At 45.8% G+C, this 25,094-nt stretch overlaps 2 protein-coding genes across 2 annotated transcripts; one reads left to right on the top strand and one right to left on the bottom strand.

The window, feature by feature from the left end:
- The first annotated feature begins 11,384 nt into the window (after positions 1–11,384).
- LOC124705665 (protein HOTHEAD-like) lies at positions 11,385–13,346 on the top strand. Its single transcript, XM_047237366.1, has 3 exons — positions 11,385–11,487; positions 11,603–13,217; positions 13,304–13,346. The coding sequence occupies exons 1-3, from the start codon at positions 11,400–11,402 to the stop codon at positions 13,344–13,346; spliced, it is 1,746 nt and encodes a 581-aa protein (XP_047093322.1). The 5' UTR covers positions 11,385–11,399.
- Positions 13,347–13,695: 349 nt separating this feature from the next.
- LOC124706033 (phospholipase D beta 1-like) lies at positions 13,696–19,172 on the bottom strand. The gene is made up of 10 exons (XM_047237700.1): positions 18,108–19,172; positions 17,685–17,801; positions 17,171–17,365; positions 16,678–16,926; positions 16,447–16,515; positions 16,218–16,365; positions 15,926–16,074; positions 15,660–15,821; positions 14,822–15,019; positions 13,696–14,390 (listed from the first exon to the last, which is right to left on the bottom strand). The coding sequence occupies exons 1-10, from the start codon at positions 19,140–19,142 to the stop codon at positions 14,097–14,099; spliced, it is 2,616 nt and encodes an 871-aa protein (XP_047093656.1). The 5' UTR covers positions 19,143–19,172; the 3' UTR covers positions 13,696–14,096.
- Positions 19,173–25,094: the final 5,922 nt, after the last annotated feature.

The raw sequence follows: 25,094 nt of genomic DNA, 5'->3' as shown, positions 1-25,094 counted from the left end.
TTCTTGTTATTATTCTTCAACAAATGTTTCCAATAGGCTCAACTTACACATGACAGTTCTTCGGATCACCCCTTGAATATTTTGGCAATCACATGATCTTCTTCACTTTCTTCATCTTTCAATCTTGGACCAAGCCGATCAGTGGTTCCTATAAACTGAAAGTTGATGCATCCTATTATACTAATGGATCGGGTTCAGCACGTGTTCTTCTCCGTAGTCACCGTGGTGAAGCGATTGCTGGTATGCAATTCTCTTTGGAGAACATGCTAAGTTTCTCTCACTAAAATCGCCAAATCGCAGCCGGCTATAATTTGGAGCTCACCGGTGGAGATGTTCTTACTCAGCGGAATTTTTTGTGAAGGCAAGTATGATAGATGATGTCTCGTTCCAACACTGTCCAAGGGATGCAAACTTAGTGGCGCATAATTTAGCAAAGTAATGCTTATATTTCGAAGGATATTTTAGTTTGGGATGGTGATCCCCAGGTTTATCAAACTTGTTCTAATAAATGATGTAACAGTGTTGTCTATTCAACAAACGTCACTAGGCATTCCTTTTTTTATAAAAAAAAGGTTTGTTAATATTAGAATTGAGCACACTGCACCTTTTTGTGTGAAATACGGCCTTGATGGACATAACTTCCTACAATGGAGCTGGGCGAGATGACCAATAGAGGGAGATCTGCGCCCTTGATTTTCCGACCAAATGCGTTGTGAAATACTTATGATTTATCCCTTCTAAGAGAGAAGAAAAAAAAAAAGAAATAGGAAAAACGTCTGCCACCCTGCTAGCTGTACAGGGAGAGCGGGCTGTGTGCAGCTTTAGCAAAATACGTCCCGGCCCCTTTCCGGCCGCCATTGGGGTTTATTTGGTGCCGGACGGCGATCGAGGTTTCCATGGCTCTTCCTCCCCTTGCCCGGTCGAATACAGCGAGTTAGAGCAGTGTTCCTCACTTGTTAGCCGCCGCAATTTCGCCCTCCTTGTGCTGCCTGCCGGTGGAAGAAGTGCTGCTTGACGGCGTGTTACTGGGATTTGGAATTCTCTTCATCTTCTCCTGTTGCTGCTGTCAACAAGAAGGTAAGTCGCCGGTTTCTGTCCTGCCTCTTGCAAGATCAGAGCGTGAGGGGGGATTCTTGGTTCTTCTTCTTCTTCTTCTTCCTGCTGGCTCTTAGGGTGTCCTTGAGTCGCGCCTTGCTGTGCTTTGTGCGGGTACATAGTCTCCGATTCAAACCTTTGGTGTGCTTAACACTACGTTTACTCCCCTCAAAGGCGTCCCTTTTAGAGTTCCTATTGAAATGTGTCTCCTTTATAGCCACTTGCTTCAAAGGAGTTTTCTTGTGCTTCGATCGGCGGATGGATTCTAATTTTGGCACTTGTTGCAGGCAACAACCTTCCGTTCTTGTTTGCAAGCCTCGTGACTGGTGTCGACCCGTCCAACTGTTTAGGTGGGATGCTCTCGTCTTCTCAATCGGTCAATCCCTCGTACATCTGTTTGGAGATTCAAACGTAATCCCCTCTCGTGTCCTAAGAGATGTTTCTTTCTACTGCCTGCAAGAAACAAAAATAAGAGGAATTGATGTTTATACCAACATCAAGTCGACTTTTAATGTCCTAAATCTAGGTATTGTTTGTTTCACCTTCAAAAGGCTAGTCCAGAAGTGGGAACACCTAATTTTAGCCCAATCTGAGAAAGAGTTTTTGCTTCAATTATTTATTTCTCAAAAGTCTTCATTGAATAGTTAGAAAAATCCATTCGAAGCCTCTGCCATGATAATTCTTAGTTGCATGTTACAGTTGGATGATGCTTGTTGTGCAATTTCTCTATTATCCATGAATTTTTTGAAACCTGTGATTGCATGTTTTGTGATACAGTACTCAGTGTATGGTGTGAACCAATCAGCCGTTACTTCATTCTTTTTTTCAAGATACAGCATTCTATGTACTTGTTGATATAACTTTTGTTTGTGTTGTAGTGAATGGAGCAAGAGGATGGCCCTTGTGGTGTTGTGGGTGGAGGCAGTGTTCCAGGAAGCACGGGTGGAGAAGAAGCAGCAGCAGAAGTAGTAACTTCTTTCTTATCTGATACTGTTCTCTCGTGGACAATTGATGACATCAAAAATGGTAGTCCTGAGACAGAGAAGGTGATTTCTTTTTCGCACTATATCAGTGTTATATATCGTGCAATACAGCAGATAAAATAGTTGAGAATTTGAGATCAAATTCTTTGTTGTATAAATCAGGTTACAAGTATCCCTCCTCTGTTCAGTTCAAGTCAGCAATATCAAGATATTCACTCTCAACTTTTGGTAGAAGAAACCAGAGCTATTCTAAGATCCGCACTTGTTAATGTTGCAAAGTCTCAAATTTTTCATCTTCATTCTGTGCAAGAATGTGGTTTATCTTCTTATTATGTGGATATTAATCTTGAGCAAGCAATATCTGATGAGGCACAATGCCATCATGTTGCAAAGGATAATGATATCTTCCTGTTGAGTTACGAGTCACCTTTGAACCCAGATTTCAACATGTCCTCCAGCTGCCTTGGAATGACCATAAAAGTTGGTTGTGATATCTTTTACCAGAAAGCTTTCACTGTGTTGTTATCGAAGAAAGATATCACAGAAATTGAACCTGAAAAGCTGAAATTTGCAACTTTCTTATCTAACTTGATGGTGAAGATGAAGATATCCAAAGTTCTCTCACTGAAGAACAATCCAGCTATAACAACCATTCTTGATATGCAGAAAACGGTAAGTTCATTCCTATATTGTTGAAATGATAACTTTGTTTCTCTTCAGTTTATGATCCATTTTGAATATAGCTTGGTTATGATATTTTGTTTGGTCTCTTATTTTCAGATAAATAAAATGTGTAACAGATGTGATAAAGTGAGGAAGTGTAAAACAGAACTTGAGACCTTCAATTCTATAGTTTCAAGTGTTAGCTGTGAACATGGAAGCCAAACTCAGATCGTTTGCACTCCTCCAGGAACTGAGAAACATCGAGTGATAACTGAAGTTGTCAAATCACTAGTTGGTCGTAAGCTGAGAGTATTGGTCTGTTTTCCATCAGAAATTCAAATATCCGAGTTCTTACCTGAGCTCGATGACTATTCTGATGTTATGGTTCTAAACAACCTCCAGAGTCCACAGAACCAAAAAAAACTCCACAATTTGTCCTTAGACCATAAAAGTCAAGAGTTGTTTTGTTGCTTGACACTCTGGAAATTTTGGATGAAAGACATGGCCTGTTTACTAGGCTTGGATGCATATCATCACTTGCGATGTCAATTGCCTGTTGAGTGTGAAGAGTGCAAATTGACCGGAACCTTTGGTTTTTCACTTGCTTCTTTCACCGAGAGGTTCAACAATATTGCTATTCCTCTTCGGGATAGTATGAAATACATAATTGAACAACTTCCGAAGGTTTTCCTACCTGTATGTGATCTTGAGAAGGCAAGAGATTTGCTACAAACTATTGACCGGTTTGAAGATCTTATGCGCTCTGATGATTTGACTGATGATATGGTTCAAAAAGCGTTTGATCTTGTGGCTGGTTCTGATTTTACCGCAGAAGACAGTGATTGTACCCTTGGAGAGGAACTTAATAAGACACGGCTGAAGTGCATCAGTTCAATACAGACACTGAAAAGCTCGTTGGTGTTACCACGGCTAGGTAGTAGACATGAGATGGAGAACTTCTGTATTGCACACGCTCTTGTCATAATATCCACTCCTGACTGTGCTTCACGACTGTGCGGGGTGAAGATGGATCCATTCCAAGCGTTCATAGTTGGTGACGCAGGGCTAATCAACGAAAATGAGCTGCTTATGCCTCTTCTTCTTCCACGGAGACATACTGTATTATTAGGTGATCATAAGCATTTGCAACCGTTAGTCGAAAGCAAGGTACATTTTTGTGTGGATTTTAATATATTAGAAGAATACATGTTATGCATTCAGTAATGTAGATAGAAACAATATGGCTATATATAGTGTCAAGGATAAAACTTAGACATAAATGCAATGTTTGCTAAATTGCTGTGGTAAAAGGCTTGAAAGGCTCATACAAAACCCATTGTTTTATTTTGGACTTTTCTGCTTGAGTTGTTCGGAACTTGCTGTTGGGGTTACTGTTTTATTGCCTTTTGATGTAGCAGATGGAAGCTTGTTTACATATATATATATATATATATATATATATATATATATATCATGTTTGCTTATCCTGGTTCTGAACTTTGTTAGTGTCATGTCTAATTAAATTTCTCAATTATTAGGTTTGTGAAGCAGCTGGATATGGTAGCTTGTTTCAGAGAATGCAACCTTTATCTTCTAAAAAACACATGTTGAGGAAACAACATAAACTGCATCAATCAATTGTCCTATTTCCAAGCCAATCCTTTTATGAGGGTGAAATCTCGAATGGTCCCAAAATTAACGATTCTAGTTACAGTGGGGACCTCAACTTGAACTTGCCTCATTACAGTTTTCTCAATATTCGGGCTGTGGATAAACACAGACACAAAGGAAAAATTACTGTCCAGACGGCAGCTATCTTGATACTTATAGAGAAACTTTATAAAGGTAGGTAATATGTAATTTCTAGCTAACATCACCCCTCATTGTCCAATCATCATTTTTTTCCATTTTAACTTTTGTTTTGTTATAGTTTTGGAGGATATAAGGCTTCAAGTTGCTGTGATATGCCTATCAAGAAATGAAGCCAGTATAGTAAGAAGACAACTAAGATCTAATGATGAAATGCATGCCAAAGTTAATCTTGTTGTCAAACCCATTGACGAATTGCAACCAGAATGGTTTGATGTGGTTATCTTATCAACAATTGTTGATGATTATGCTGAGATCCATTATATTAAGGATAATAATATAAATGCGGCTCTGACATGTGCAAGGTATGCACCCAGAATTTACTTGTTTCTTGCCACTGAACCATCAGTTGACACCAAGTTTTTTTTTTTTGCTAGCCGTTTCTGTTGGATAATAGGTGAATCCAAAAACTTGTTGGCTGGTCCGCCTATTTGGAGAAACCTAGTTCAAGATGCGCAGAAGCGGGATTGTCTTCGTAATTACAGTGGAAAAGAACTATATGAGATAGCACAACGTTTGGAAGCAAAGAATAAAATTTTGGAATTGAAGAATAAAATTGATTCTACGAATTCGAATTCTTCAATTCCAAGCAATGTAGTTTTCAAGGTATGTTCATATCTGAAAGGGACTTCAGCTTACTTAGTTAACTTAGGCTTATTGTTTTTTGTAGTTGCAAGGTTCTCATATAAGTTCACAAAAAGACGATACTAGATGTTTCCTCCTTTTCATTTAAAGATCTAATGTTTTGAATAACTACTTTGGTGATGTAATCAATGGTAATAAAAGGTTTTTATGATCCTTATCAAATTACAGTGCGACAAATCTAAATCAAAGACATATTCTTAGTACCTTTTGTCCTCTCTGGGCATTATCCTTTTTTGGTATTGTCTATTGCCAGTTATGTATATTCAGAATCGGTACCACCTGATAAAAGCATATAATTCGCATGGTGGTATTTTAGCTTCTTGAGAAAACCCTAGTTGTATTGGTTATAAGAAAAATTCAAATTTTCTATAATAAAAAAATCTAGAACATTTAGAGGGACATGTCCATAAAAATAGATTTTGTACTTCCTATTTTTTTTCTAATATCTAGATGAATGATCAATAAATGTTAAAACTTATGCAGACAGGACAGGAAACTACATGGTCTCAAAGACCCCACAGGGGTAAATTCATATTGGCTCACGTCCGAGATCAAAGGAACCAACCTGGTGATTATATTAACTTAGTTTTATTGATAATATAGCTCAATTTTATAATCTTTAAGTAGAATATCAATTTCATGTTTTATATGCAGACACTTGCTTTCTCCAGTCTTGTGCGGGATCAACTGAATCTTGTAAAAAGTATAAGTGTGCCTGTTTAAATCCTCCAGAGGACTTCCGGTGCATTTTGTCTATTGAAGATTACAAGAGTCAGTATGTTAGTAAGTTGAAGTTATCGAAGGGGTTTGGATCAGAGGACATGAACAAGAGAGGGGAAGTCCGACTTAAAACTTCAGTGGATGTACTGAAAGATCCAGGTGTCCTGTGCAGTGATATCAGTGACACAGAGGTGAGATGTGATTATATGTATTCATACTCAGTTCTTTTTTATTCTTTTTTTCGAGTTAGAATAAAAAAAGATAACAATTACAGTTTTGTCTGCATATAATTTTTTTGCTAACTAAAGGTTTTGGATAGATCTTTATGTATTGCACTTAGTGCCCTAAAGTCGTCAGTTGTATGTTGATGAATTGGGTACTGAGCCAACTCATACAGCTTGAAACAACCTTTATCTCCTTTTATCCGCTAGGTCATTTTGTTTGTTAAATACCACTGTCGGTTAACTGTAGGTATGCATTTTCTGAAACTTGTGAAACAAAAATCCTTTACTCAAAATTAGTCAGATTTTAAGTTGCTGGCCCGAATATGGTTGGCTGTCTTAGTAGCTTTTAATTTGCTGTGTTGTGCAAAATTCAGAACCTTCACACAAAATAAAGAAGTGGTGCGAAACTGAGAATCGTCTCTGGAAAAAATAAAACAAATGTGCTGTATTTTCAAGTTATGTAGATAGAGGCGGCGGTGACACAATGAGATTAGCTGCGTAGTGTGATGGACTTTTCCAGTTTGCTGGTTTCTAAAATGTGCAAAAGTTGCGTGCCACTCAGCAATGCTGTTTGTTTGTCGATGACTGTCCCTTCTGTTACATACATCATATATCTGACTCGACGTTATTGCAATTGCTGGTTCTTGCAGGTAACTATGTCACCAACTGAACATCTCTATTCGGGCCAGCGCCTAAAGATATCTGCGTACAAGATAATCGAAACCAAGGGTATGGATGCCACCAAATTGACAGCAGTTCTGAAGCGCGGGAACATCATGCCCAGCAGTTTCCGGATATCCCGAAACTATTTTTATCTCAGGCCGGGAGAGGTATATAGCTACGATGAGAAGTTGCCTTACATTCACTCCAAGACTGATCTGCGTGCTTCACATGCTGTGATGACGATTGGCACCGGACATGAAGATGATCAGACAGAGGTCGGGAATGAGGACGCACAGGTTGAGACTCAGGGGACCAAGAAGCTCCGACACATAGTCATGCAAAACAGCGAAGGCAATCTCTTTGGGGTAGATGGTAAAGGAAGAGTAGATCAAAACAGTATCCGTCAGCTGTACCTACTTAAGGTATGAGAGGGAACTTTGTGAAAGTTCAAAATCTGTGTAACGGATTGACGTTAATGCATGATTGGAATTTTCAGCGGCAACGTGCGATTCTCCATCGTCCTACTTTTTTAGAAATACATTGTTCCAGCACTGTGTACAGAAGAACAAAAAGAGGTTGTCGCCTGAAGTTCTTATGAATCCGAGTAACATTGTCGTTAGCATTTGGTTCTCCATACGATTATAGTTGACAGTTGCTCTAATCTTAGTCAACATTTTTGTTAGCTTCTATATTCCCATCAATATACTACTACTTGTGTCTATAAAAAGATGTCGCAAGTTTATCTAAATTTAGATGTACCTAGACACTCTTTAGTGTATTGATACATCCGAATTTAGACAAATCTTCGACATTCTTTTATAGACAAAGGGAGTGTTAATTCTTAGTTTTAATTTCTTTAGAAGGACAAAAGATTTGCCTCATCCATTATTAAAAAGAGAGTTTAGAGTTAATTAGCAAACACAAACGAAAAATCGATACAAACATGGCAACAAAAGTCACCAAAACACAACCAAACGCAAGCGAACTACCTCAAATACCCCACGACCACGAAACGGTCCAACAAACATCCCAATACGTGACTCTTGCAAATTCCTGGTATTTGGGAGAGTCAACCTGTAGTTGGATGATTTGAAAAGCAGTGATACCCAGATCATTAAAGTTCAACCCTCAGGTTTAACACTTTGATGTCCCATAAAAACTTTCAATAGAAGACGATATTCTAGTGTGCGTGTGTGCGTTCATAATAATGATTGAATGTATGTATTTATAAATGTCTGTGTATGTACTTGTTTCGAAAAACAAAATCCCACCTACCTAGGTCTCGCTAACTCAAAGGTGCCATAGCGAAAAGGGAACAACCAATATGACGAGCCAAAAGACTAAAACCAACCGTGGAGAAACCGGACATGTCTTCTCTATAGCACTACTCTTTTTTTCTTTTTTCTCTTGAATGATTTCCCCTTCTGTATGTCAGAATCCCCCTTTTTTTTTTTTTTTTTTTTTTTTGCTTTTGCTCCTGATTGCCTTCACCTTCCGGATGAAACTAATCGTCTTACCAGATGCAAGACTAGAAGCCTACAAGGTGTCAATAAAGTCGCAAAACTATTTGATGAAGAGCGCCCCGATGATATGTGGCAAAGCATCAAACGCAACAGTCTTGTCGCCACAGAAACCATCTGCGTGAGAGCATCTTCAAGAGATACCCAAAAACAAAACAAAAACAAACCTGTCATATACGGCACATAGGGCAAAAGAAGTGGCTCCAACAGATGCCTTAAACCAAAAAAAAAGGCCCATTTTTTTACAACGCTCTCTAATTTTTTTGTTTGGTAGTGAAAATGCACGACACCAACCCGATTACCTATGTTGGTCACCCGCGCCACAGATCCACACCGCCGCCGGCCGAATCCCGGCCATGGACGCCGCCTTCGGCCATTCCCCCCCCCCCCCCCCCCCCCTACACTTTGGACCTTCCCCCACCGCCGCCCAATCCATGCCGCAATCAAGCACTGCCATCGCGAAAAACCCTAGCCCCGCCCCCTCCGGCAGCAGGTTTTCGTGGCGCCGCGCGCCAGTGCCGCACCGAAATATATTGTTGTTGCGTCATTGAAGTCGAAGGGACCGCAACCAAGGCTACTGGCTTGAAGAGGTCGACGTAGTCCCCGTCGGCACCGCTCACCCTCCCCCTCCTCCACTGCCCTGATCAAGAAAGAAGGCTATCGACGCCTGTGGAAAGCATTCATCGACGACCATGGACAACACCGGCCAGTTTGTGGTCCCGCCGCTGCTCGTGGTCGAGGATCTGTCAACCCGATTCGCGCCGCCGGATGACCACACCATGATCAATGATGACCCTAATGTAATTTTTTCTCGTTCTTCAATTTTAGAAAACAATGGCATGAGTTCAATGTAGAAGTGATCTTTGTGATTTTTGGTGTTTGTAGTGTCAATGGTGAATCTTTTTTGCAAAGTATAAACGTTGGATCTGCCAACTACATGTCTCAACAAACACCCTCGCAAGAATAAGGAACACAAGTTCAGGAGGAGGTTGACGAAGATGTGCTTGAGGAAGGGCTAAACATAGATGACGAGGGGTTCTTGGATGAAGCGCCAAACGGGAGAACCGTCAACCTACGCCTCCATTGAAGACAAGTTGATATGCACGGCATGGAAGAAAATTGGGCTTGACCCGACCGTTGGTACCGAGCAACCAAAACATTCATAATGGAGGTGAATGAAGGAGTACTTTAATGCACACCTAGACCACCTATGGTAATGTCCGGTCGGCAACATCTCTTTGTCACCGATGGTCTGGTTCTCAATGGAGTTTGGCCTACTTGCCACATGTCAACCGCTTGGACCCGAGTGGTTCAAATGATGATATCATGTAATCTTCTTGGGTATTGCCCTACTTGATTGCTCTATGTGACCAACTTGTTTGCTCTATGGCACCAATTTGTTTCCTCTATGTGGCTAACTTGATTGGTCGATGTGTCTACGTAGGCCTCAATTGATCTATGTTTGTTCAAGCAAAAAAACAAAGAAAGGCAGGAATGGAAATGGGGGAAATATTTTACTTTGCATCATTGTTGGTGAGAGCTTGAAAATAATGAGAAGTGGAAGAACCATGACTTTTATGAAGTGCCAAGGAAAAAACTTCAAGAGCTTGGTTGATAATGCAACTATTATTGATGATGATGACGAATCAAGTGAAGAAGGAAGGAAGAGCCTCACTCCCAACTCAGTTGCCAAAATAAAAAGGCTCGATGAAAATAAATAAGTATGCCAAGGGGAAGGGCAATAAGACCGGAGATGATGATATAAAGAAATCATTGGAAGCTATCATAAATGTGAGGAAGGAGATGACTGAAGATATAAGGAGGTGATGAAGAAGAGATGTAAGAGAGGACGGTGGCCTAGGATAGAAGGGAGGTGGCTGAGGAGAGATAGGTGCAAGCGAAAGAGCTCAACGCACAAGCTGATGATATATAGGAGGGTGGCGACGGTGGAGAAGAAGGTGGCTATGGAAGAAGCTCGTTGAGCTGAGGAGAGGGAGGAGAAGCTCATATTCATGAACACAAGTGACATGAGTGACAAGTAAAAGCAATACACTGAGCTTTGTCGCAACTAGTTTTGACGAAGAACCAAATGTTGGGATACATGGGTGGCATAGATACTATGGGTTCTAGGGTGGCGACATGGGTGCATACATGGTGGCAACATGGGAGGATACATGAATGTCATGGGAAGTGCTATGGGTAGAGGCATGTCCGACATGGGTGGCTACATGGAAGCTTCCATGGATGAAGGCATGGTAGTTTCCATGGGTGCCTACAATCCTCACAACAACACCCATGTTGATGATGGCTATGGAGATGAGACACCAAACGAAGATGCCAACAATGGAAATGGAGGCAATGGAGGCGACGTAGTCACTGCGTCATGAGTGGTTATATGTTTATCTATGTGTGTTTGTCGAACTTAGCATTTGTCTATGTGTGTTTGTGTCTACGATGAACTATGGTATGCTTGTTGAACTATATATTCTATAGTTGTGAACTTTGATATTTGTGTGATGAACAAGTTGATCTAAATTCGAATGTAGTATGTGTGTGATGTTGTTACAAAGATTTAGATTCATATGTTTCATGATGTTTTTGCACATTTTTTGCAACTGTGTGATGTTGTACTTGATTAGAATAGTTCAATGTCTTCACAATGTCATATGTATTCATTTCGAATGAATAATGTACACGTGCAAGACAGTCCCAAGATTTGCCAGTAAACTCTCCTACTTGCCGCTCACAACCAATTCCATGGCATTTGATATGTTCACCTCTCTCTGTCTAAGAAGTTCATCACTTGTGCATTTCACAACCAACGCAACGAATTTTATATACTCAGTTAACACAAGTTCATGGGCTCCCCGCAGCTTTTCTTTGCACTGCAACCGCCTCCTCAATATTTAACACATCTACTCTTGATCTACCTGCGCGCTAACTCCTGGTTTGTATATAACGTAGCGAACTTTTCGCATCCCTGAAGCGCAAAAGGTTTACTGAATTCGCCGGCGCAAATGGCAGTTGGCAGTGCGAGAACGGTGGCGCTGGTGCTCGCCGCCGCCGTGCTTGGCTCGCTCTGCCTCGTCGCGCTCTCAGAGGACGGTGCGTATGTTCACCTATATATGTGGGCAGGGGTTTTGCACGAAGCTACGTGCATATATGCGTCTCTTGTTCATGATCAATGTGGTAACCAATGGTGATCCATGTGGGTGTGCAGAGCAACTTGAGGACCTGCGGTTCGTTCAGCACGCGCAGGACGCGCCGCTGGTGTCGCACTTCAACTACATCGTGGTCGGCGGCGGCACGTCCGGGTGCCCGCTGGCGGCGACGCTATCGGAGCACTCGCGAGTACTCCTGCTGGAGCGCGGGGGGCTCCCCTACCGCAACATGTCGAACCAGGAGCACTTCACGGACGCGCTGGCGGACACGTCGCTGGCGTCCCCGGCGCAGCGGTTCATCTCCGAGGACGGCGTGGTGAACGCTCGGGCGCGGGTGCTGGGCGGCGGGAGCTGCCTGAACGCCGGGTTCTACACGCGCGCCAGCAACGACTACGTGCGCACGGCCGGGTGGGACGCGCGGCTGGTGAACTCGTCCTACCGGTGGGTGGAGCGCGCGCTGGTGTTCCGGCCCGACGTGCCGCCGTGGCAGGCGGCGCTCCGCGACGCGCTGCTGGAGGCCGGCGTGACCCCGGACAACGGCTTCACCTTCGACCACGTGACCGGGACCAAGATCGGCGGCACCATCTTCGACAACAACGGGCAGCGCCACACGGCGGCCGACTTCCTCCGGCACGCGCGTCCCAGGGGGCTCACCGTGGTGCTCTACGCGACGGTGTCGCGGATCCTGTTCAGGAGCCAGGAGGGGGTGGCGTACCCGGTGGCGTACGGGGTGGTGTTCGCGGACCCGCTGGGGGTGCAGCACCGGGTGTACCTCCGGGACGGGCCCAAGAACGAGGTGATCCTGACGGCGGGGACGCTGGGGAGCCCGCAGCTGCTGATGCTCAGCGGCGTGGGCCCGCAGGCGCACCTGGAGGCGCACGGCATCCAGGTGCTGGTGGACCAGCCCATGGTCGGGCAGGGCGTCGCCGACAACCCCATGAACTCCGTCTTCATCCCGTCGCCCGTGCCGGTGGGGCTCTCCCTCGTGCAGGTCGTGGGGATCACCAAGTCCGGCAGCTTCATCGAGGGCGTCAGCGGCTCCGAGTTCGGCATCCCCGTCTCCGACGGCGCACGCCGCCTCGCCAACTTCGGCCTCTTCTCCCCGCAGACCGGGCAGCTCGGCACGCTGCCACCCAGGCAGAGGACGCCGGAGGCGCTGCAGCGCGCGGCGGAGGCGATGCGGCGGCTGGACAGGCGGGCGTTCCGGGGCGGCTTCATCCTGGAGAAGATCCTGGGGCCGGTGTCCTCCGGCCACATCGAGCTGCGCAGCACGGACCCGCGCGCGAACCCGGCGGTGACGTTCAACTACTTCCAGGAGGCGGAGGACGTGGAGCGGTGCGTGCAGGGAATCCAGACGATCGAGCGGGTGATCCAGTCCCGCGCATTCTCCAACTTCACCTACGCCAACGCCTCCGTCGAGTCCATCTTCACCGACTCGGCCAACTTCCCCGTCAACCTGCTGCCGCGGCACGTCAACGACTCGCGCTCGCCGGAGCAGTACTGCAGGGAGACCGTCATGACCATCTGGCACTACCACGGCGGATGCCACGTCGGTGCCGTCGTCGACGACAACTACCGGGTGTTTGGGGTGCAGGGGCTCAGGGTCATCGACAGCTCCACCTTCAGGTACTCCCCCGGCACCAACCCGCAGGCCACCGTCATGATGCTCGGCAGGTAAACTCAATGTCTCACCTTGCTTACGCAAACTGTAATTATACTGATCTAGTCTCAAGTAACACTACTGTTTTGAATCTTTACAGGTATATGGGCATCAAGATTCAGGCAGAGAGATGGAGGAAATGATTAACAGAGATACTTCAGGATAGCATATCCGCCAAATATGCATGTAATTCAAGGCATATAAACTGTATCTGACGATCCTGGTTTAGAACAGATTAAATTATTTTTCCCACTTAAACTTTAGACTTCTCCACGAAATTGTTTTTCAGTACCTGTTTGGTGAGTCATACATCCCCTGAATGCATCCCTCTGCATTGCAAAGTAAGAAGGCAACCTTATATTGCAAAGGCATAACCAAGGCATACAGTGCAGCACGGTTCTTCAAGCAACACTACCTCAGAAAAACTAAAAAATGGAGATCTGTGGCGATATTTCATCTACAGTACCAATTTCCATTGCTGGCAACAATAACTGAAAATCACCAAACCAATGCCCAACATTGCTCCACAATACTCTGTACCATACATATTACAGTTGTACACGAGAAACTTAGTTTCTTCAACTTGCATCTTACACGCTAGAAACTCAATGTTCCCTTGAGGCATGTAAATATCTTTATCTATACAGAGACCAAATACATGTAAAATGAATATGGCTGGTTAAGGTAGGAATAAACGAAGCCACAATGATGCGGCAAAGAAATATTTTCTTCAGGCCCTACTTGGCTGCTACCTTTACATTGGCTTGAGTACTCTCCCTATCTACGCTACCAGGAATCAGAAAGTGCTATCTGGCCATCTTTGCTGTCAACACTACCCAGAAAGTGTTTCCAAAAAAGAAAATTCCTAACAATTGCATATGCATAACCAGAATTCAAATTGTGAGGTTTTCTTGGATGGCCGTAAAGGAGCCACAAATGTTTCCGCCCATGTCTGGGAATGTCGGGCATCCTGACAAGGGTTTCACCTTGCCTTTACGGTCAACACTTACAGGGTACTTCATCAGGTGGCCTCTCATCTCATTCACGTCATTGGAAGTGAACTGCTCCCAGTTATGTTCCCCGAGACGACGAACCCTCCTCATGCATTCTAGGCTCTCTGGATAGTTAAAGTCTTCCTCGATAACTCCAATGTGCTCAGCCCAGAGGGACATTCTGTAGCCGTATATCTACATGAGAAATCACAATAGTCAATTTAGAGTTATTCCAGAAATATCAGTTGCATCGTAAGTAAATTATGACCCTAAAAGATGAGATAAATACACCTAATATACTCCCTAATCTTTTTTACTCGCTGTTTTAGAATGCACATAAAAATTATATTTTACAGAAGGTGCACTAGTAAATTTTTCACCAAAAGTATTTCTGCATCACTATAGGATTATAATACTAACATATCATAAGAAAAGAACTATGGTAATACAATGATCACGAAGCAATAGTTGTAAGCAACACCTATCAAGAACACATGTACAAATTCTGCAAGCACAATCTTTTTTTCGAGAAAACGCAAGAGATGTAAACAGGAGCTCATGAGAACACCTGTGTTGTACAGCTCCCAAGAAATGTGATGTAACAGCTTGAGCTTAAACAGCGTTACCTGTCCACGGGGGGCAGAAATCTTATTTGCCCATGTATATTGAGGTTGATATGCCCCCATTGCAATCTCGGTATCTCTGATCCCTTCCATGGACCTCTGGTTGATATTGGCTGATCCAATGATCACGTATTCATCATCTACAATCATGCCTTTTGAATGTACATAAACCATGAATCTCCTATTTTTCCTAGCTTGTTCCTGAATAGCAAGTACAAATTAGTTTCATGTCAAAGATAAGAGATTGCACAAAACCAAGTACATCAAACATATACTACAAAAATCGGGTACTGTGGAAAGTTCAAACTATCCACACAAACACGCAACTTTCTGGTAGAGCATCAAAACAAGTAAACAACTGAGCCAAATAACTCCAGTCGTTCATTCACAGGCCTGCTTTCAAAGAAACGTGCTCAAGTGCAAGAAACCTAAATGTTCAAGCAGCCTGTGGCAGAAAAATTTTGGTGTGCACATTGGCAGTCTGGTCTTGATGTAAGACCAAAAGAACAAGATCTTCTATGAAAGCTTCTTTAAGAACTAGTAGTATGAGCATTCAATTTAACAATCATCTGAGAAGCTAGAGACATAAAGGAACTGAAGCTTTGACATTGTGGTGCACCATGCATCACTGAGGCTAACGGAACTATGTCAGTACTCTTAACTAGAAAAACAGAGAGCTCTCAAGCTCAGCCCATGCTAAGGTCAACATGTTGCAACTACGTTCTTTACAATTATCACTGTAAACTAAAGCAGTTCAACCTTACTTGAACAAATCAAAGCTGCAAGGGAAAGACATCATAGTGTGTTGAAACTTGAAAAGAAAACAATAGAGAATTCACACCTGAGGAGTATTTCCAGTACTTGGAGTGCTAGGGTTGTCATCAACTTCACGATTTCCAAGGCAAAAGAAGTTCAAATAATCTTGAGGCTCATATATCTCATCCAGGCCTACTTCTTTCAAGGCCCTATATATTGTCTCATACATCATTTGCATTGTTTTGTTCTACAATATCAGAAAAATAGGAAACATTGATTACACACTACAAATAGACTAGGCATTGCTCTATCAAAACAAATTAGGCACAAAACAGAGGTGCTCAATCAAACCTGCCAATAAAGAATTCTTTGTGTAGGAGCTCCAGTTGGATTACCCTCGGGCCACATAGGAACTACTATGTATGCAGAAAATCTCTCATTTGCCTTAATTTTGTTTGCAATTTTGAGAGCAATTTCAATTGGAACCAAATTGTTAGCCCCTGAAAGACAACAATTTTACAATCCTGAGTTAGGAATGATAAAATTGGACGGTGCGCCAATTTTCAATGAAGGCTCTGGATGACTGATCATTATGTTAGTCAATAGAAAACTAGAAACAGAGAACTCCAGAATACATGCTTACCAATATCTTTGTTCGAATCCCAATTAAATGAAGAACCTATGAAGTACTGATTCTCAATATAGATAAAGTGTTGGGCTGCCCTGATCGCATTCACATAAGCTGTATGTATGCTCATATCGATTAGTACATTCTTCCCGCAAACAAGATTCTGTTAGCCAAAATGTAAGTGTTAGTCATCAGCACAAACTGCAGAATATTGATGTTGCATGGTGTTTTGATTATGAGTTACCTTCATGGTTGCTTTTTGTGGATCCTTTGGAAATCCTTTGGCAGAGTTTGAATCAATAGACCGAAAAACCTAAATTTTGAAAGTAAAAGAGACATGTGAGTCAAACATGAAGGAAAACACTTCAATCATCCAAAAAACTGACCGGAAAACCTAAATTTGAAAATAAAAGAGTTACATGTGAGTCAAACATGAAGGAAAACACTTCCATTATCCAAAAAAACTGTTAATTACCTGAACATGCCATGTCTCTGGGTCATTGTCGCTAAAATATATTGCATCATTAATGTTTATAATATCGGGTATTCTCTCAATCCTGAGAAGTGCATCATCATTTGATTTTCCCAACTTTTTAATCCCATGGCGTTTGGATGCCTTCAACCAACGCTCCTCAAAGTTCTGCAGAACATCATAAGCTGCTGGACCATCAATCCTGGAGTGCAAGTCATGCCATGGTTCCCTTGGGCCACGGCCATCAACCGTCTGCAAGCAGATGAAAAGAAGGAATACTTTCAGAGCAGCAACAAAAACTGACCGGGAATAGCGTGAGATACATCTATCTCCTTTTCACGATTAAGAACCGAATATCACAAAATGTCCCTACTCTTCTCAAAACTAAGACAGTAACTGTTAAACAAGAAACTGAACCAACACATGAGTATATATCTTTCTAACCAAAATGCTTCAAGATACAAGTATATATATGATAAAGGAAACAGACACTTACAGCAAAGTTTGGATTGTAATAATCCTCCTTGTGCGTTGTTTCAAGAGTCTGAAACAGAGAATGCCTAGGTGTATCATAGCGGCCACCACACAAATCAAGACCTCCAACAAACGCAATTATTTTTCTCCTATAATTGCCGGCATCAGCATCCACAATAACTGTTTTCTGATGATGAGTATAAATGCTTCCGGTTTCCTGGTTTTCAAGATCCTCATATGTTAAATAACGGCACTAATGAATTGGTACACTACAATAAAATATTTACTTGATAAAACATATCATTGCAATTTGTGATGCTAAATATTTTATTTTACTGGTCAAATAGTGGGACTATTCTAAAGTATATAACACAACATCGTGATATTACTTCAAGGATGCTTAAAGCATGGTTTGTACATGGTGGAGAAATTAAAACCATCACATTCAGCATATGCAGAGAACATAATACTTCCAGTGACCAAAGCGAATTATCTATTATGATAGATAAGCTGTAGGCCATGACAAAAGGGATAACCTGCTGTTTCACCCAGCTGTGGCGTTTCCCAGCCGATCTCGGGCAAAGCAATACTTGAACTGAAGAGTGCTTGAAAAACCGGCGTGTTACCTCATCTTGTGTGCCCATTAATCCATCCTATATGTGCATCAATTCTTCAATATCAGGAAATACAGGACCAGAACAGTACATGTATCTAACAAAATTATGGACAGTAATTTCAGGAATATCCTCTCGATGTCGGTTATATGGTTATGACAGCAAATTATATTTGTAGCAAGAAGCAAATATCGGTTGTGCCATCCTTAATTATCTGAGCAACTTAACATTTGAAAATGCAAAACATATCAACTATTAGAACATTGATTGCGCTATATGTTATCAGCTCACAAAAATTATGTTGTTTATGTAATAATGTAAAGACCTCAAGACAGCAGTTCATACCGTCTTATAACCTAGAATACTGGTTGACGTTGGATCATCCCATACAAGAAGCAATACCCTAACACCTTCCTGGGACTTCATCTTCAACAGTTCCCCAAGCGATGGCACTTTGTCAGGTCCATCTCTTATGAGGTGGATGGTGTGGAAGACTGACCATCCGACAATGTAAATCAAGCGCCGTGCCTGGCTTATGGCAGTGTACATGTCACGCCAGCATTGGCCATGCTGGTAGCGCAATCCATGATCGAGCCAGATATCTGGGAGAGAACCCTCAGGCACATGCGCATCCTGATACAGAGTGACCTTCATGCCACGCTGCAGCGGGAAGTAAGTGTTGGGCACTCCAAGGCACTGGCAGTCAGGCCCAGCCATGACACCGCGGTGGTACATTGTGAGGCGAGCCACCGGAATGTACTGGATAGAAAGCTTCAATACAGCGCCTCGGGCGCACGGCTTGCCATTGGGCTCGAGCACGGGGAACACGCCCTCGATCACCTCCCCGTTAAGGAGACTCTCGGCCGGGATGGAGACGGACCCCATGAGCTGCGCGCCGAAGACGTCGCTGTCCTTGACGACGAACTCGACCTCGGCCGTCTCGTGGGCGACGGGCACGAGGAAGTTCTGCTTCCAGACGGGGTTCTCGCTGTTGGAGACGACGTAGGTGCGTGCGACGGTGGCGTAGGAGGAGACCTGGACGGTGACGTAGGGGTCGCTGGTGAGGGAGCCGCTGGAGGCCTTGCCGCTGATGGAGCTGGTGATGCGCGCGCCGAGGAGGTCGCTGACCCGCTTGGAGAACATGTCCTTGTTGGGCAGGTTCTTGGCCTCGTGCACCCAGATGTCGAGGCTGCCGTGCAGCAGCACCACCTTGAGCGACGGCCTCACGCTGCCGTGCTGCGACGCGGCAGCCCCGTACGGCACCATCTGCATCCCGGAGTGAGTGCTGCCGCTGGTGCTTGAGAAGGAGGCGGAGGGCGGGAGCACTGCGGGGGGCGGTGTGGTGACTGGGGAGTAGTCGTAGCGGTTGGAGAGGCGCATGCTGGCGAGCACGTCGGCGAGAGGGTAGTGCGGCGCGGACGCGGCGGGGGACTCGGGGGCCGTGGGGTGGGGCGGCGGCTGGTGGAAGCTGGTGCTAGGGGAGAGTCCTGGGCTCGGGTAGGCGGCGTGGGGCGGCTGCTGGAAGCTGGAGCTCGGCGAGAGCCCCGGGGTCGGGTAGGCGGGGTGTGCCGGGTAGGGGTCGTAGCCGTACGCCGTGGTAGATGGCGGCGGCGGGTACCCGTGCTGCTGCGAGGGAGGCGGCGGCGGGTACCCGTCATGGTGCGAGGGAGGCGGCGGCGGGTACCCGTCGTGCTGCGAGGAAGAGGGCGGCGGCGGGTACCCGTCATGCTGGTGCGAGGGAGGCGGCGGCGGGTACCCTTCATGCTGGTGCGAGGGAGACGGCGGCGGCGGATACCCGTCCTGTGGCGGGTAGGCGTGGTGCGGATGCGGAGGGTAGGCTTGCTGCTGGTGCGATTCCGGTGGCGGCGGGTAGGGCTGGAGCGGGCCGGAGTGGTGCGCGAACTGCTGCTGCGGCGGCGCGGGGGAGTAGGCCGGGAAGGAAGGCGACGGCGCGAGGTAGTGGGCGGCCGGCGCGGCGGGCGGCGGCGGGTACTGCTGGTACTGGTAGGGGTAGGGGTAGGGATCCGGGTGCGGATGCGGCGGCGGGTACTGCTGGTACTGATGCTGCGGTTGGCCTTGCCCGCCGTGGTGGCTTCCGTCCATTGCCTACCTCGCCGGCTCCGTCAAGAGGCGTGTTCCTGAATTGTTTGATCCAGCTCTCCCCGTGGGTGGAGTCAAGATCGAAGAGGGGGGCGGTGGCGTGGAAATGGAAGAGTCGTGGGCGGCGACGACGACGGGGTAATGGGGTTACGGTGGTTGGGGTTGGCCGGGCCGGCGGGCCCTGGACGACGGCTGGAAATTGGATTCCCCACGCCCAGACGGATGTTGAAGCTGACCAGTTCGGGGCGGTTCGATGAGATCTGCACCTGATGACCTGAATTTTGACGCCTCGATTCCAACGTTGCGGTGCGGTGTTGTGCGATGTTGGAGATACATGTGGGCCCCGCCTGCCATTCTCAACGGAGGAGGAGGAACTCCGCCGTTAGGGGTGGACTTGAAGCTCGAGGCTCGAGGCTCGAGATTCGGCTTAGGCTCGTTGAGGCTTGGCTCGGGCTCGACTTGGCTCGAAGGGCACGCAAGCCAAGCCTAAACCATGGAATCAAGGCTCGAGGCTCGACAAGCCCGCTCGATGAAGCTTGCAAGCCGGCTCGAAGGCTTGATGTAATTTAAAAGTTCGCCATGATCTTTGTTAAAAAATTAGCATTTCACAAGTGTAAACAACAATATAAAATACATCCCAAACTGAGTGTAACAAGTTTCACAAGGAATAAATTTCACAAGTATAAACAACGATATATTTTGGAAATGGAAATATGGAATGGTCTCAACATCATCATCATGATCTGTCTCCTAAAAGAGTAAAAGAAATCAAGTAGACCAGCTGTTTTAGAATTCATTGCATTGTTGTATGCGCGCCTCCTTCCTTGCGATGGCACCTGCGGCTGCGGTGGACGTGTGTGCGATCCTTCACCGTCTCTTCCAGGATGCATTTTTGATGGAGTTTCGATGGAGGAGACAAGCAACAACGAAACAACCTGCAGCAAATACAACTAGATGTTACAGTACACAAACATATACAACTAGAGTCTACATTCTACATAACATATACATGAACATACGGTTCATTCTCAGAACAATTGCATCTAAACCACGGTTAGGAGAAGAAAGTAAAAAAAAAAAGGAAATAAATAACAGTGAGCAGAGCTTACCTTACGGCCTTATCGTCCCCGATGGTGGACTGGTGGTGGAGGGCCGGCGGGGCGGGCAGCGGGCTTACAGGCGGAGGGCAGGCGGTCGGAGGGCCGGGAGGCGGAGGGCCGAGTCGGCCGACGGTGCGGCACCCGCCGCCGCAGCTAACCCTAGGCGTGCCGCGCACATCCTAGGCGAGGACGGGGGAGGTAGTCGGGGGCGAGGATCCATTGGAGACTGCGGGGAGAAGCAGTGGCGGCGGCCGGCGTTGGTGGTGGAGGCCAGCGAAGCGTGGCGGCGCCGGCGTCGTCCTTCTCCAACCCTACAGGCGCGACGCGAGCGTGCGAGAGGATAAAGAGCGTGCGATTTGTGGTGCTCTCACCTCTCAGCAGGGGAATTCTCCAATTTTCACGGTGGGTTACTTTTTGGTGGCCGGCTCGTGAGCCCTCCGAGCCGAGCCGCAAGCCCTCCGAGCCGAGCCTCGAGCCCACATTTCAGTCTCTTGTTTCCAACAAGCCAAGCCTGGGCTCGGCTCGATTTCCCTCAAGCCTCAACGAGCCGAGCCTCGAGCCGGCTCAGCTCGATTCCACCCCTATCCGCCGTTGCTATGCCCAACCCCACAAGCCAACCTAATTAAATTAAAGAAAAATGCTTCTGTTCAAGCACATTTCTTATAGCGCGTCTCGTATGGATCCACGTACCCCACTAATCTAGAGTTTTATTTTTTTAAACACAATACAGACGCTGACGCATCCCTACCTTCTACCGTTAGCCACAAACCTTCCCGAGACCACCATCCATAAAAGCACCCTACCCGAGAGCGTCGCCGAGCCATGGGACACAACGATCACGAAGCAGGAGGGAGTGGTACAAGAAGCAATCATAGCCACCGCGGCAACCCTCCCGCCCATGCAACCTCACCATCGACGAAGCCATTGTCCTAGCTGAGGCACGTCTACATGTGTCGTCGGATTGGCGCCTCCGTGGCAAGTGAAAGGTGAGCGTTGGGGGATACGCCATTCCCACGATCCCGGAGGACGGAGACATGGTGTCGTGCATCCACCTTTGTGGGAGCAGAAGAACCTCACCTCGGAGGAGGACAACGTGATGTGACGGCCCGTCTTCGAGGCGGAGGGCGACACCGAGCACACGGCCCTGCACTACCCAGAGGGCGAGTCATACAACCGCCTCTGGCAGCACGCATTCTGGGCCTTAAAGGATGTCGACTCTGTGCTTACCGTGCACAGCTACGAACCACCATACGGCAAGCCACTGCCATGATGGGCTCAAGGCCTCGCCTCCACGTCTCTCAACGGGCAATGTCTTCAGGTCACCGGGGATGACACGCCAGCCGCAGGGGCGCACCTCCTTCATGCGTTATCTCGCACCAAACATGCGCGTCCTAAGCCTGAGTTGGAGGCGCACCCAAAGTGGGAGCAGGAGTACCTCCCCTAGCAGGGGAAATTGCGGGATCCGATCGACCCAGACGACTCGTCGAGGCTTACCAAGGACATGTCGCTCGTAAACCTTGAATACACCAAGGGGTGGTCTGCCACCGAGAGCGGCACCATCATCCACGCCGAGATCCAAAATTTTGTGTGAAGCCATGCGCAATACAGTCAAAACAATGGAGTGGAACTATATGGGGATGTTTGGATACTCGTGAAGTCATTTCTCGGTTAGATGGATGCAACAAAAAAATCAGCAGTTTCGTTACGAACAGTTATCCACAACCCTTGCCGACCCTCACCAACCCGATTACTGCCACGACGCCTCTCCACCGCGCCACAATCCGCATTGATGCCCCATCATTCACACAGCCACACTCTCATATTACTATTGGGTGCCAACCTAACTCGTTGCCACTCCAAGCATACCATCCCCCCCAAATCCATCTCTCTTCGTTGTGCACGTGCTCTACCTTTGACAAAGGTCCAAACCTCCTTTCCTCTCTCTCTCTCTCTGGGATGACATTATTGTGCAAGGTTGGCGTTGCTGTAAGGATCCTTATTTACTTGAAGTGAATCCTGGCCCAACCATCACACAATCGCGGTACATAGATCTAGTTGAGAAGCATCTCGATGTCTCTAAATTCTATGAAACCATGCCGCAATCCTCGTTGAGACTCAGAGAGTCGATCTCTCGGGAGAGATTATCCTAGCCAATAATATCCACTGTATGAAAGGTTTTGTGAAACCTCGGCTCCTTGTGAGATTCCACTCTTTCCTCACAAATCTTAATGTCTAGATATGTGCAGATCGTAAACATGACAGAGTATTTCCCACAGAACCCCCCTCCCCACGCGTCCACGCATCCATGTGTTGGTCCCTGATGAGATCTGCCCAGAACCCCTGCTCATTTTGTCTTAGCTTCCATACCTACTTAGTGAGTAGGGCCACATTCATAAGCTTTGTGTTGATGATCCAAGACATCCCTAAGTCTTTGGGTTTGAACACCATCGCTGAGTTCGCCATGTGATATTTACGCTAGTCGTCCAACCCTGCACCGAAGACCTGCATCTTTTCCATCGCTGAGTGTGTATTGTCATATAGTAGGTACATGCACATGGCGAAGGTGGGTAGACTAGATAGGCATGCATGTGTAAGTTCCAATCTTATCATAGAGGTTAGGAATTTTCCTTGCCAACAAGGGATCAACCTATGCCCCACCTCTTTGATACGTCTCAAGCGTATCTATAATTTTTGATGTTCCATGCTTGTTTTACACCAATTCATATATGTTTTGCTTACACATTGTTACACTTTTACATGATTTCCGGCACTAACCTATTAACAAGATGCCACAGTGTCAGCTTCCTGTTTTCTGCAGCTTTTGTATTTCAAAAAAGTTGTACAGGAAATATTCTCGGAATTAGACGAAACAAAAGCCGAAGTCAATATTTTACCGAAACGAAGACGAAGTCCAGAGGGGGGTCGAAGAGGTGCCACATGGCGACCAAACCTGCCCTTGGCGCGGCCTGGCCTGGGCCCGCGCCAAGGGGAGGTGTGGGCCCCCCAGGCACCTCACCGACCTAAATCCTCCGCCTATTTATACATCTTCTCGGGAAAACCCTGGATACCCAAGCCTCCATCCACGAAAAGTTCCATCGCGCCGCCATCGCAGAACCCATATCGGGGGGTTCTGAAGCTCTTCCCGGCACCCTTCCGGAGGGGGAAATCATCGCCGGAGGCATCTACATCGTCATGCCAGCCTCCGAAGCGATGCATGTGTAGTTCATCCATGGACTATGGGTCCATAGCAGTATCCATATGGTTGTCTTCTCCACTTTGTGCTTCATGTATAGATCTTGTGAGCTGCCCTACATGATCAAGATCATCCTTATGTAATCCTACATGTTGTGTTTGCTAGGATCCGATGAATATTGTATACTATGTTGAGATCGATTATATATTCATGTCATATGTTTTTTGTGATCTTGCATGCTCTCCGTTGCTAGTGGATACTCTGGCCAAGTAGATACTTGTGACTCCAAGAGGGGATATTTATGCCCGATAGTAGGTTCATGCCTCTAGTTTTCTGGGAGTGATAGTAACTTCTAAGATTGTAGATGTGATGTTGTTACTAGGGAGAAAACAACAATGTTTTATCCGAGGATAATTCTATTGTTTACTTTACACACATTGCTTGATGCAATAATCTGTTGCTTGCAACTTAATACTGAAAGGGGTTCGGACGATAACCGGAAGGTGGATTATTAGTCATAGACGCAGTTGAATTACGGTCTATGTATTATGTTGTAATGCCCAATCAAATCTCATAGTAATCGTCTTATCATGTATGGTCGATATTCTATCAATTGCCCAGCTGTAATTTTTTCACCCAACATGCTATTTATCTTTATGGAGAGACACCTCTAGTGAACTGTGGACCCCGGTCCTGTTTCCTTTACACTCATAAATTCATCTACTGCAATCATATTCTGTTTACTTTCTGCAAACATCTCTTTCCACTCGATACGTCTAATCCTTTGTGTTCAGAAAACCGGTGAGATTGACAATCTCACTGCAAGTTGGGCCAAAATACTTTGGTTGTTTTGTGTGCAGGTTCCACATTGTTGCTGACGCCGGTAGTGCGCCCTGCCACTAGTCAGCTAGCAACACCTTCAGAAGTCACTCCTTTCTC

The sequence above is a fragment of the Lolium rigidum genome, chromosome 4, assembly GCF_022539505.1.
Source record: "Lolium rigidum isolate FL_2022 chromosome 4, APGP_CSIRO_Lrig_0.1, whole genome shotgun sequence".
NCBI lineage: Eukaryota > Viridiplantae > Streptophyta > Magnoliopsida > Poales > Poaceae > Lolium > Lolium rigidum.
Note: the sequence above shows the minus strand (reverse complement) of the source record. Positions and strands in the feature narration are given on the sequence as shown.